Source organism: Leopardus geoffroyi, chromosome C2 (genome assembly GCF_018350155.1).
Source record: "Leopardus geoffroyi isolate Oge1 chromosome C2, O.geoffroyi_Oge1_pat1.0, whole genome shotgun sequence".
Taxonomy (NCBI): domain Eukaryota; kingdom Metazoa; phylum Chordata; class Mammalia; order Carnivora; family Felidae; genus Leopardus; species Leopardus geoffroyi.
Window position 1 is genome coordinate 122,469,690 of NC_059333.1, and position 13,414 is coordinate 122,483,103.

General features: G+C 47.7%; 1 protein-coding gene across 6 annotated transcripts in view; it reads right to left on the reverse strand.

Annotated features, from left to right (window-relative positions):
• PXYLP1 (2-phosphoxylose phosphatase 1) overlaps window positions 1-13,414 on the reverse strand; it is a 73,173-nt gene that overhangs the window by 23,368 nt on the left and 36,391 nt on the right. For 4 of the 6 annotated variants that reach the window (XM_045503469.1, XM_045503470.1, XM_045503471.1 and 1 more), the window contains one exon: window positions 12,796-12,927. In XM_045503469.1, the coding sequence (XP_045359425.1) occupies window positions 12,796-12,874 (79 nt within the window). In that variant the 5' untranslated portion in view covers window positions 12,875-12,927. Of the gene's footprint in view, window positions 1-8,379; window positions 9,511-10,369; window positions 10,503-12,795; window positions 12,928-13,414 lie in introns of those variants that run through there. The other 2 variants (XM_045503473.1, XM_045503474.1) reach the window with 2 other exon arrangements.

Below are 13,414 nucleotides of genomic sequence, written 5' to 3' on the forward strand. Positions count from 1 at the left end.
GTTAGAGCTATGTCTTTTTCCCGTTTATAATACTGCCCATCGGGGCGCCTGGGTGGTGCAGTCGGTTAAGCGTCCGACTTCAGCCAGGTCACGATCTCGCGGTCCGTGAGTTCGAGCCCCGCGTCAGGCTCTGGGCTGATGGCTCAGAGCCTGGAGCCTGTTTCTGATTCTGTGTCTCCCTCTCTCTCTGCCCCTCCCCCATTCATGCTCTGTCTCTCTCTGTCCCAAAAAAAATTAATAAACGTTGAAAAAAAAAATTTTATAATACTGCCCATCGGACCAGCACAGGGCAGGCCCTCCATAAATGGCTTGCTGAGCTGGAGGACTGCTCTGAGCCAGGGACTGTGCTCTCTGCTTCTGATGAAGTGTCTCACTGGGCAGAGAAAAGAGATATAAGGGCCCAGGGTCAGGATCAGATCATTAATTACCAGCACAGGCCCCTAGGCTGTAAGCCCCTGTCTGGCCTTGGGCCTCAGGCCGCTTCAGTTACTTTGACAACTTCAGTGATCCACAGGATCAGCAGGTAGTCTCACAGACAGATGTCTGCTGCCAGCTCATTACCTGGGAGTCACTCTGACTTCCATACAGACAGGCTAGTGTCCTTCCTTGAGGGCACCAAGCCAATGCCCACGGTCTCTAGCTCATCTCCCCATATCAGGGCTCTGGCCCAGGGCAGAGAATAAAAATCTACCTGTACACTTGGCCTTTTCCCACAAGGTCTGGCCTTAACCCCCTGTATGCAAGCCCTTTACAGGTGCTTCAAATCTGACTTGACTGAGTACTGTGCCTCCCCTCCGCACCCGTGTTCCTGAGCCAGATCACCTCCTGTCCCTCCCTTCTGTGGAGTGGCACCTCCCCCCATGGCAAACCTGTGGCCTGATGGGGGGCTGTCATGCTGTTCCTCCAGGGCTCCGCCCTTGCCAAGCTGACTGGGGTCCAGGGATAGGGACCTGAGTCTAGCCAACTGTGCCAATAAGGGCCCTTTCCAGGAAAGAAAGGCTTCCTCACATGATAGGAGCAGTTTCACAAGGACTCAGGTGGCCTCCTGCCATCCCTACCCTAGGCCCTGGGCTGCAAGATATCCCCTACTGTCCTTGTGCCTGTGTCATTTATTTGTCAGCTCTTCCTCTCGTTACACGGGCACCTGGAAGGTCCAAAGCCCAGGTGTCACGGACCCAGAGGCGTCCGCACGGACCAAAGCACAGCAGGGCTGAAGTGCTGGCTCACCTCTCCACCAGTGGCTCAGCTGCCTGAGTTACACCACGGATTGCAGCGGCAGAGAACCTCATCGGGCCAAAAGAGTGGCCCCTCCATCTCCTTTTTACCCTCCTAGCTCCAGGGCCTGCCTCACCATCAGCCCTGGGCTGGTCATCTCCCTAGGGGACTGCAGTCACCTCTTTTGTGGGGCTCCTCCTTTCCAGGGCCACTGAAGTCTGTCCTCAGTCACCCTTGCTGCCCATGGTTCTGACTGCAGACAGGTGGTATGGGACTGGGGGCCACCGAGCCACAAACCTGGGTTCAAGTCCCAATTTTGTTACTTCCTAGCTGCATGACTTTGGGCAAACATTCCTGCCTATGTTTTATTCCCCTCACCTGTAAAATGAAGATAATGGCATCCCTACCACAGTGGTGGCACGGATGACCAAAGACCTCGCCTATGGAACACCATATAGTGCCTGCAGTGTGGTAAGGGGTAAGAAGTGTTATTTGCATGTCTGGCCCCTTGAAATGATTATTCTGGCTACTTCCAGGCTCCTAAAAGGTGCTCTCTTTAACTCAGGATCTGGAAGCGATACAGACCCTCTGTGTCCACACCTTTCACAGAAGCACAATGAACCAGTCTCCCTTCTCCTCTCGACTACTCAATTTTAGGAGCTTTTCTGACTCCTTTAAATACATTCAGCATATCCAAGATGACACCTTTTTTTTTTTTTTTTTTAAGTAAGCTCCATGCCCAAAGTGAGGCTCAAACTCACAACCCCAACATCATGAATCGCATGCTCTACCAACTGAGCCAGCTATATGCCCCCAAGATGGTACCTTCTTACAAGCTAAAATACCCCTGGTCCTTGTACTCCCCAATCATCCAAAGGCTCTTGAATTCTCTCTCCTTCACTGGCCTGCCAGAAAATAATGATTTGCTCCACAGGCAATTTCCACAATTCCCTCAGTGCTCCCCAATCCACTAAATTGTCCTAAAGGCCCATTGTGCCTCTACCCAGCACTGAATATATAAATATCTATATGTAATTCTCAAATATAAGACAGAACCACAACCAAAGACCAGTTCGGTTATCTGCCTTTGGCCATTTACTTTTAAAGGCAGGAGTAGAAATCAAGCAAGGTGAAAATCAAGTCCACATTTACTTTGAGAGACTGGATTTTACATGGACAAGATTGATCAAATAGCTGAAATCTGTCCTTTCCGACCTATCCAGTTTGGGCTGCAATATAACCAACTTTTCCTGTTCTCCTCATTCTTAACCATTCTTCATTCCTCATTCTTGTTGTCTCATGGTGAACCACCGTTAGGTAGGAATCTGGTAAGTGCTTTTGTCCCAGTGATAAGCCTGGTCCCATTCAGGGAGCCAGTAAATCACAGCAGGTGTAGCTCATGGGGTTGGGACTCACATCAGATCAGGCTGGAGGTATTGTCATAGACTGTTCCCAAGCTCTTAATTCCTCCTTGCCTGACCTCCCTCTGACATGGGTAACTGAACCCTAAGTCCACGGACTGCCAGAGCATAAGGACTGGGTTCCCCCTACGGCCCGAGCGTGAGCCCAGCTGTGGTCTCTCAAAGGGGCCAGGAAACCTCACTCTCCTCTGAGGCAACTGATAACTGGCTTGGCCCAAACAGAGTCCTTTGGATGAGATGACAGAAGCACAAAGGATGCCAAATCATGACAGAAACTAGAAATCGGAGAGTCATCCAAGGACAGGCTCCCAGAAAGAACTGTGAAAATAACTATCAGCCACTCTTAACCATCTCTCAGCCTGAATCCCCTCTGCCTCACCTTTGAGAATCTGATAAAAGCTACTGCTCCTCTACCCTGAGAAAGGACTGCATACACGAGCTTCTGAATCCGGCAGTTTACAGGGTTCAAAGGACCCCTGAAATGAGACAATGTGGACATCTGCAGACTCAGGCTAACAACCCTAGGTGCCTGGAAACAGGTTTCTGATTTCAACACCCTTGACAGGAGATTTTTCTTTTTTCAAAATGCAAAAGGAGCTGTACAACTCACATAAACATGTGTTCATCCTAAAATAGCCATTCAACACTAAGGTATAAAAAGAAGTGAAAATCACCCATAATCTTATCACCTAGAACAACCCACAGTCTACATTTTAGCACATATGTGTGGCTGGATGTCCTGCCAGAGGTTAAATCCATGCTTCTATCCCTGCTCTGGTGAGAGTCACTAAGGCCCAAGGACATTGTTTCCTCTTCCCCTCAAGAGGAACAAGTAAGTTTTCTGTCTCAAAGGTCTACCTTTAGAGGGAAACTAAACCCCAATGAGGCCAACAAACCAGCTGTGCAGAAAGGCGGCTGGTCATCTGTCTGTGGGAAGGGTCACCAGGAAGAGATGGCCAGGGGTGAGGGAGAGCTTTGGGGAAGCCCCCCTCACTGAGAGACAATGCTGAGGGAGGGACCTGTGCCCTCAGGTACCTGGAGTGACCAGCCAGCCCTTCCTCTGCTGGATACCTGGGGCTGGGAAGAGGCAGAACTCTGGCTGGGTTCCAGATTCTCCAAGAGGCAGACCCCTGGGCAGTGGGGCCCAGCCCCTCAGATGATACAGGAAAGACAGGAAGGGAGGCGGCGGGGGGTGGGGGTGGGGGGCGCAAGACGTGATGCTGCAGCCCAAGCCAGACGTATCAGAGAGGGGCCACACATCATGGCTGACTCCCTGTCCCTCCCACCCGGGGTGGGGGGCAGGGGGCAGCCTGGCTCTGCCAGGCGGGTGAGGCACTGTGTGTGGACAGTGAGACAGTCAGAGAGTTCTTCCTGGGTGCAGCCTGACTTCACCCTCATATGCCAGATTCAGATTCTGCTGTCAAGACTTCATTCCTGGTAGTTTCTTAACCCACCCAGCCTCCCCTTCCCCTGGGGCAGAGCTGCCGTCAAGATCACAGGGCTCCACCTCTGATTATGACTTATCTCATGCCATTGTGGACTTTCTTGAGTTTTGGGGGTTTTTAATGTCATCAGCTTGGGGCAGGTGCCCTGTTGCCAAGGCAACAGGGAGTGGGGCCCAAGTTCATCAGTGCAGTTGGAGTAAACTCCACCTGGGCAAACTTGCACTGTGTCCTTGGCTCCCCTCCATCCAGCGGTTACTCCAATGTAAACACCTGCAGCTTTCCTCTCCTATTTTGTTCCTCTCCTCACACAGTCCTGGCATATGCGGATATGCTCCGAAGTTCACTGGCTACTTTGGCTAACGTTTTCTAGTTTTACTGACTAGCCCTGATCGTCTCCTCTTCTCTAAAATGAGATTCCCTTCCTTGTGGGTGAAAAAATTCTGTAGGTAAGTGTCAAAATTAAGTGTGCCAAATCCACTTTCGTCACATGTCTTATGCGATGAACGTGTTCACGTTGTAGTTACACTGGAGGAGGGGTGAGAGTATCCCATAGCAGGCCCTTCCATGAGCTAAAAATAGACATATTTAACATGTGGGGGGCATTTCCAGAGTGGGGGCGTTGTTTCTCTCTTTCTTTCCCCTTCCTCCCTCCCTCCCTCCTTCATTTCTTCCTCCCTTCCTTCTCTCTTTCCTTCCTAGTTTCTGATCTTAGAGAATTTCTCTTAAAAATAATTAGGCAAGAGGCGCCTGGGTGGCTCAGTCAGTTAAGAGTCCGACTCAAATCATGATCTCGCGGTTCAGTTTGAGCCCCACGTAGGGCTCTGTGCTGAAAGCATGGAGCCTGGTTGGGATTCTCTCTCTCCCTCTCTGCCCCTCCCCTGCTTGCTCTCTCTCTCAAAATAAATAAGTAAACTTAAAAAATTTTTAAAAAAAGAATAATTAGGTGAGAGGATGGAAATGAGCATTCCAAGATGTTTATGAAAGCATTGCTTATAACAGACACAGGGGGAAGGCAGCAGAAGTGTCCAATGGTAAATACTCCCGCAGCCATTACACCATGATTACATATATACCCATCTGTAATCACTTGGAAGGTTGTCCATAATATATTAACTAAAAGTACATATGGTATTTTATATGGGAATACATGTGTGTGTCAATTCAACAGTATTGACAGGAAGGGAAACTCATTCTATGTGGTAGTTGGATATGAATCATTCAGAGAAAAAACAAAATTAAACCTCTCAGAAATCAAACAGAAAACAAGTCTCCAAGAAAAGGATTGAAATTTTAAAAATACTACATGTAAAACTTTAGTGATAATGTCAAGATTGGGATATTAGGAACAGAACTTAGGATAAAAATGCAAACCCTCATATTTAACTCCTCATTCTTTTTGACTCCAATTCACCAAAATAAAATCCTAGGAGGAACCTTACTGTGGCTTTTAAAATAGAGTACATAGCACCTAAGGCCTTTGGCATCCTCAAATCTTTGTCATGAAAACACTAAAATCTTCACGAATCCCCACTTCACACACACCACTGGGGCACACGCTTTCCTCCATAAAATGGACTCAGGATGAAGGGCAGGGAACCACAAGGCCCCCAGTCAGCTGGCAGGGCCAGGCCTGCTCAGCAGCCAGGAGCTCACTCCCAGCTATTATTATCCAAATTTGTGCCTCAGCAAAATCCCTACCACCATCTACCCCAGACCTTCAAGGGTGCGTGCAAAAAAGCGGGAGCTGTGAATGTCAACAGTCAACTACAAAGAGCAGGCTGAGGCCGGGGTGTGAATAATCAAGGCGAAAATCACAATACCCAGGCACCTGTCGGGGGCTCCTCACTCTCCTCCTCAGAGGCAATTTTCTTTTAATTTACACACGGTTCCAGCAAACTTGGTTATTCCATTTCCCAGAGGACGATCGATCCAAAGTAGCATATAAAAGGGGAAGGGGTGTGAGGACTGCAGGCTGTGGGAAAATGGTGGCCCTGCCGGAAGAGAGCTACCTGGGAAACTACTGAAGACACACGTACACACCACCACTCATACTATGCACACACAAATGACTCATACACTAAGCCAGTTCGGCTGGGGTGCCTACTGTGCGCGCGTGCACACACACACGTGATTAAGCTGAGGCTCCTCATCTGCCCACCTGTTTTCCTTGGCTTTGGAAACCCACCTCTCTGCTGCCATTCTTTTTTTGTTTTTGTTTTTAATTTTTTTAATGTATTTATTTTTTTGACAGAGAGAGAGAGAGAGAGAGAGAGAGAGAAAGCACAAGCAAACATGAGTGGGGGAGGGGCAGAGAGAGAGAGAGAGGCAGACACAGACTCTGAAACAGGCTCCAGGCTCTGAGCTGTCAGCACAGAGCCGGACACGGGGCTCGAACTCACAAACCGCGAGATCATGACCCGAGCCAAAGTTGGATGCTCAACTGACTGAGCCACCCAAGCGCCCCATCTGCTGCCATTCTGTCTCCTTCATGGCTTCCCTTCCTCTGTCTGCCCAGATTTCATCTTTGCCCTGTCCTCTCTTTCCTCTACCTGTGTGACAGGGCACAAACTCCAAGGTGACAGGGCTTAGCAAGTGGAGACTGTGGAGAAAGGAAGAGCTTGCACACCGCCACGGGGAGCGGCCACTACCTCGCTGCTTGCTCTAGCTACTCTCGCTGCAAGGGACCATGGGTCTCAGCTTGCTGGAAAGTTGTTTTTTTGTTTTTTTGTTTTTTTTTTAAAGAGGGGCTGGAAGTTTAGGTGAAACTGCCTAAGTTCTAAAACATTCATAAATAAAAGCAAAAATGTGAAAACATTGGTTGGGCCAAACAAAACTGTCAGTCTGGAGTGGCTTCTACATGCCCCCAGGAGACCTGGTCTCTCCAAGTCATGGCTTCAGGAACAGTGAACACAGAGTGCCCCAGGAGGGGGTCTGGACAGAGTCTCTCTTAGGCTCAGATCCTGAAATCCACTTTCCAGCGGTACGTAGTACCCAGTCAGCCTTTGGGGACCTCCAATGACCTCCATGCACTTCAGAGACACCCCCCCAACTACCCGTCCTGCTCTGTGACCAGCTTGTCCACTTGTCTGGGCCTTATTCAGTCCCACGGAGCCATCAGCTCCACGTGGTTACCTCCCAGGCCATGTTGTGGGCAGGCCATGTCATGGGCTGGGCCTTGAGCCTTTGGCACACTTAACCCAGGGGGAGATGAGATGTTTACGTGAATGAACGCATGAATGGATTAGTGAATAAGGCATTCACCAAACTACCCCAGGCAGACTCCCGTGTGTCCTGATGGGGTCTTCCCTCTTCTCCCATCACCGTGACCCACTCTACCCACCCATCACCTGCCGTTTTGGCTTTGCTTCTTCTTCCCTGGGCCAACACCTTCAGGGTGCCACCCTCAGACTTTTATGGAGGCAAAATGGCCTGAGTTGCCTCCATCAGGCTTCGTGCTTCCATCAGCCTCCAAACAGGGAGTGTCCAAAATTTGTGCTCACTAGACTCACCCGGGGAACTTGTCAAAAATGTAGATTTCTGGGTCCCATTCCTGCCAAAATTTGGATTCTGGAGGAAGGGCACAAAATGTGCTCTTTTTTTGTTTTTGGAATATGTACTCTTTACAAGTCCCCAGGGCCAGTCTGCTCAAGGTGCTCAGGAGCCCACACTTGGCAAACACTATCCCAGACTGTGGTCCTTCCAAGACATAAATCTGCTGGTGTGTTCCCTCCTTCAGTGGCTCCCCACAGCCTTCAGGACGTCACGTGGGGATGGAGGTGGCCCCAGCCTTTGTCCACGTTAATAGCTACACACAGGTGATTAAACTGGTCCTGCTCTCTCACTGCCTTTGCACACCATCTCCATCTGCAGGAATGCTCTTCTCACCTTCCTCCACGGCCAACGTCTACTCATCCCTCAAGGAGGTCACCTCTGCTGGGGAGTCTTCCCTGAACTCCCAGTCTAAATTAGCTTCTCGTCCTCTATCCTCCCATATCACCCTGCCATAAATGATCTCTAATCCATTTTATTTAACAAACATACATACACCAATCACTATGCGCCAGCCACTGTTCTAGGTGTTTTATAAACATGACCTCACTTAATCCTTTACTAACCCTATGAAATAGGAACCATCATTATCCCTATTCTACAGATGAGGAAACTGAGGTACGGAGAGGGTAAATGATATGGCTGAGATCACCTAGCTGGTAAGTGGCAGGACAGGGATTTGATCCAGGCAGTCTAACTCTTTAGCCATGTTCTTACCCCCTCTCACCTTACATGCTATCGCCTCTTACCTGTGTTAGCACAATGCAATCTGTATTCCAAGTGTCTGTCATGATTCTCTTCCAGTAGACAAATGGCTCCTGTGGCCTTTGAGGGATTAAGCTACCGGCCCAGGATCTAACCCATGGTGGAAACTCAAGGAACATTTGCTGAAGGACAAAGTTATACATACTCATGGCACTGGATCAACCAAAAAAGGTAAAATTCATGAAACTTCGAAGCTTTAAGAGACCTTAATCAGGCCCAATGACCTAATATTCTCCTCTTTGCAGAGCAAGGCTCCAGAATTTGCACACTATGCATTCCACCTCTGTATGACATTGACCTTTAGGCTGTTCCACCTTCTGCCTAACTGGAATGTGTCCCCATGGTCACCTGGGCCAACAGAGAACAGGTATGACTCCTGCAGAAAAGGTTCTTCAGATATTGAAGACAGCCCTGGCTTTCACGACTGTAGGTAACTTTCCCTCTTCTGCCTGGGGATCTGAACCTCTAATCCATCTTCGGAATTTCCTTCAGAATCTGCTCTGGTCAACTGGGGCTCTGCCCAGGAAAATTGCCCCCAGATATAGGTGCCATGTGCCCAGTGTAGACTGGTTGCTATCTCGGCCAATGAAGTCTAATCAAAACCAAATAAATGTAAGATATATTTCAAAAGCCTCCTCCCTGACAAGTGGTTGAAGGGTCACAAGGCTCAGCAGCCTGTGGGACACCAAGAGCCCTGGTTTCTGAAGATGATATGTGGTAACGGGACTCCGTGCTATTGCTTAAAAGGTTTACACTGACTATGCTTCCATAAGCCAAGGGTTTCCCTGCAAGGTGTCTGTTCTCACACCAGCATTGCAAAGCAGCAATTAATTCCATTTTACAGAAGAAACACAGGCTCTGAGAAGTCGAACTTGCCTAAGGGCACACGGCTGGTAGGTGTCAGAGCAGCATTCAAATCCAAGGCTGTCATTCCAGAGCCTGCGCACTCCTGTCACACTGCCATCTTGGGAATGCTGGGTGGAACATGGTGAAATGAGCATAAAATAAGAATTAAAGAAAGGCTGAGCCGAAGCAAGAAAATGGACGATTACAAAAGAGCACAAAGAGCAGAAACATAACTAATCTAACTAATCTAATCTAACATAACATAACTAATGATTAGAAAATAACTAATCATTCACAAGTCTTCACGTCCTGGCCCTCTTGCCCAGTTGCACTAACGGAGTGCCTTAATTTGAGAAGTAATTTTTCCACTTGTAAACATTTTAACCAGAACTAAAGCTAGGCATGCCTTCCTTGTTCCCTTCTACAATTCAAACATCAGGAATTTCAGAATTTCCCTATTTCCAAATTCAAAAACATCAAGGACTTGGAAATACAAAGTGAATGATTTTCATTAGAGGCTGTTAGCATTAACGCCATTTAAAAGAAACATATTTTGAGAAACTATGAACTGTGTCTTAACCTTTTTTATATCCTTTCCATACCACCTCTACCCCGACACTGTAGAAAAATGCCCAACACACATAAGCACTTAATAAACATACCCGGGTTCACAGACCCACCTTCTGCACCAAGAGGAAGAAATGCTTATTTAAACAACATGATTTTTAAATTGTAACCCGGGTCATAACTTTCCCATATTCAAAACACCAGAAAAAGAAAACTATCAACAGGACAAAATACATGATCATTGCAGAAAGCAAATAAAACTATCCTGTTCACTTAACGCATGAGAAAAACTACGTTATGTTTGACTGCCTCAAAAATATTACCTAAAATAGTTACGTGTGCTAATTTGGCATTCAAAAATTAGTCAAAAGAAATGATGAAAAAAAGTCCATATAATTTAGGGTAGGAATGAACACACAAGCGTTAGTCAAACATATACCTTCGTATTATCAATTAGTGCCATTCCTCACACCATAATAACCAGCAACCCGCGACGCAATTAAATAAAGCAATTAAACTCCATTTCTACAGAAATGGGTAAATTTCAAAGTTACAGTTTACCTAGAAGTAGAACAGCAGTAAGAACATCCATATCTTAATATCTTCCTGAACTCCGATGTAGCCAAGAATAAAGAGCTCAAACCCAGGCAGCCTAATTTACTCTGCAAAATTTTCCTTAAAAAAAAAGTATGGCTGAAAATTGGCTCTCCTAAAACAGAAGGTACTTTCAGAAGAGTTATATAAGCAAAACACACTGGCCAATTCAGTGACGTGGAAACCACCTCATGCAAAAGAAACGCAGCAAACACAAGTAACCCACATTCGTGTCTCGGGACCCGTCAGCTTCTCAGAATAAAACTCAAGGCTGATTGTACCCTCCTACCTCTCCAACCAAAGGAGGGAAAAATTTTTCATGACGAGTTATGAACAATTAAACTGCCGAGGGTCCTAGCACATGTCTTTTTAGAAAGGATACGTATTTTATGGTTCATTAACCATCTGGAGTATCTTTAAACTTCCTATGCCCACCCTCTCTTGACCTCGTTTCCTCTTCTGGAAGGATAAAGGGAGTATTTTTAATAGTCTTTTGTATTAGAGATAGCCTGTCACATGTACCGGACGTGTGAATGGAGTATGTCACATGGAGGTGTGTCAGGGAAACCTGCTCAAAGCCTCCTCACTTCAAACCACTTATTCCAAGTGCCAAGTGTGTCCCACGTTCCCCAGTGCACTCAGAACAACCCACTTGCTGAACCACCTGCTCTTCTTTCCATCATTCAAACGGCAACAGAAACGCCACCTCCTCACAGAGCCGTCCTAGGCAGTGATGGGTGCCAACCACTTGTCTCCCACCCATCAGGGTGAGGTGGTATAATGGAGGGAAGGCAGGTGACGGCAAAAAAAAACAAAAAAAAAAATTGCCAGCATCTTACATCGTCAGCTTCAAGTACACAGCACCAGAAGGAGAGGGAATTAGGATCAGCCTGGTTTTTGGAGCAGGTGTAGCTCATTCATTCGTTCAATAAACAGTCATGAAACACCTACTGTGTCATTGGCAGTGCAATTCCTAGGGTATAGGGGGAAACAGGACATGGTCCCTGCTCTCAGAGAACACAGAGTTTTATACATATATATTTTAAAGTTTATTTTTCAGAGAGAGAACACGCACAGGTTATGAACAAGCAAAAAAAAAAAAAAAAAAAAAAAAAAAGCACATGCACAGCACATGCACAAGCAGGGATGGGGTGGAGAGAAAGGGAGACAGAGAATTCCAAGCAGGCTCTGAGCTGTCAGTGCAGAGCCCAACTCGGGCCTCGAACTCACAAACCATGGGACCATGACCTGAGCCGAAACCAAGAGTCAGACACTTAACTGACTGAGCCACCCAGGTGCCCCTGAACAGACAGTCTTGTTGAAGGAAGAGACACAAGAACTGAGCATTAGAATACTACAGGTTAATGTAAGGAGGAGAACAGGTTTAGGGCATCCTGGATGTGCATCAAAGAAGCACCAGGCCAAGTTAGGGGTGAGGGGGTTATGGAAGGTTCCTAGAGGAGAAAAGGACTGAATGAACCATGTGGAGAAAAGGATGGGAGGGAGGTGAGGAGGATGGAACTCCAGACAGAGGGGCTGATGGGATCTGGGCACAGAGAACAGAGTAAACATGTAGAGAATGCCAAGTAACTCAGCACTGCTACAGCAAAGAGATCAAGGGCGGGGGTGGGGGGAGGGGGGCGGGGGGGGGGGGCGCCGGGTGGAGGTGGAGCCTAGAGGGCAAAGAGCCTCCCAGACACCACTGGCCACAGCTGAAGGGTTCCAACCAAGGAGGTGCCAGGGCTGGATCTCTGTTAGAGGATGGCCAATCTTGGGGAGCAGTGGGGTGCACAGATTTAGGGCCCAGCCTGAGCACAGGCTCCCCGTGAAGGACAAAGTGTTGGGCGGTGAGGTCCGTGGACTGACTTCATCGACCCTGCTCTTCCTCACCACACAAGACTTCCCATGCATGGTCCTTGCTGCCCCAGGAAACAGAGTTTGGTACCTAATTCCCGCACCCTCCCCAACAACGGCAGCCCCACAGTTCACCGAACATAAAACAGACACCCGAGGCTCAAAGAACCAACCAGCAGCCAAATATCCCTGCTCAAGCCGGGCCACTCAGTGTCTCTGCCTTGGGAATCCAAGGCAGAATAACTGGGCAATTTAGTAATCTGTGCAAAAGCCAAAAACGTACCATGAGGCCTAGCGAGCACTCTAGTTCCTTATGGCCAAAAAAAGACACTCAGGACAATGCTCTGCAGTTTGGGATTTGTACTCACACCCATTCACCATCAGCACCAACAATAAAAAGACTCAGTTGTTTTAAACTGCATTGTTCATTTGAAAAACAAAGGCTTTGGGGCCTACTTGTTTGCTCCCCACAAGGGCCCTCTATTTCAGAATGAAGCCCCCTCCCCTACCACGACCCAGTGACACCAGGCGATACTCACAGAACTGCAGGCTGAGGCTCACAAAGGCCAGCAGGGCAGCCAGGGCCAGCAGCAGCAAGAAGCGATTGCGGAAAAGCATTATTATTCGTTCTATTTTCCTTTCATGGTTTCACCTCCAATCGGGAACACATCCTGCCTGTGAATAAAACAGAGGCAATAAACATGTGTTCTGAGGTGGAAAACCAAGTTTGTCAACTGAAAATAATCCAATTAGCCCAGTCCTCCAGCAGGGAAGCGGGAATCCTAGTCGGAGAACAATAGCCCACTGTTGGTTACGTCTTTGCCCCCAAGTAAGAGCAGCCGAGAATGATCCCTTCACATTAAGAGGAGGAAACCAATTCGTGAACGCTTCGTTGATCTGACATCAAAAGAAAATGAGATACTTTCCAGCATGACCTTTCCAAAGAAAAAGGTAAGGAAATTTATCGAGCACTTACAGTGTGCCAGACAGACAAGTGTTTACTGACCAGCACGTACTCACCCAATGCTGACAACCAACTTCTACATCTTCAACCTTTTTTGGTGAATATTGGGCTAATATGATTCTGGTCTTCTTAAAATTTTAATCCTTAACCTGAATGCCAGTCACTGTCACACGTCCCGCAGTAACGCCTTTGGG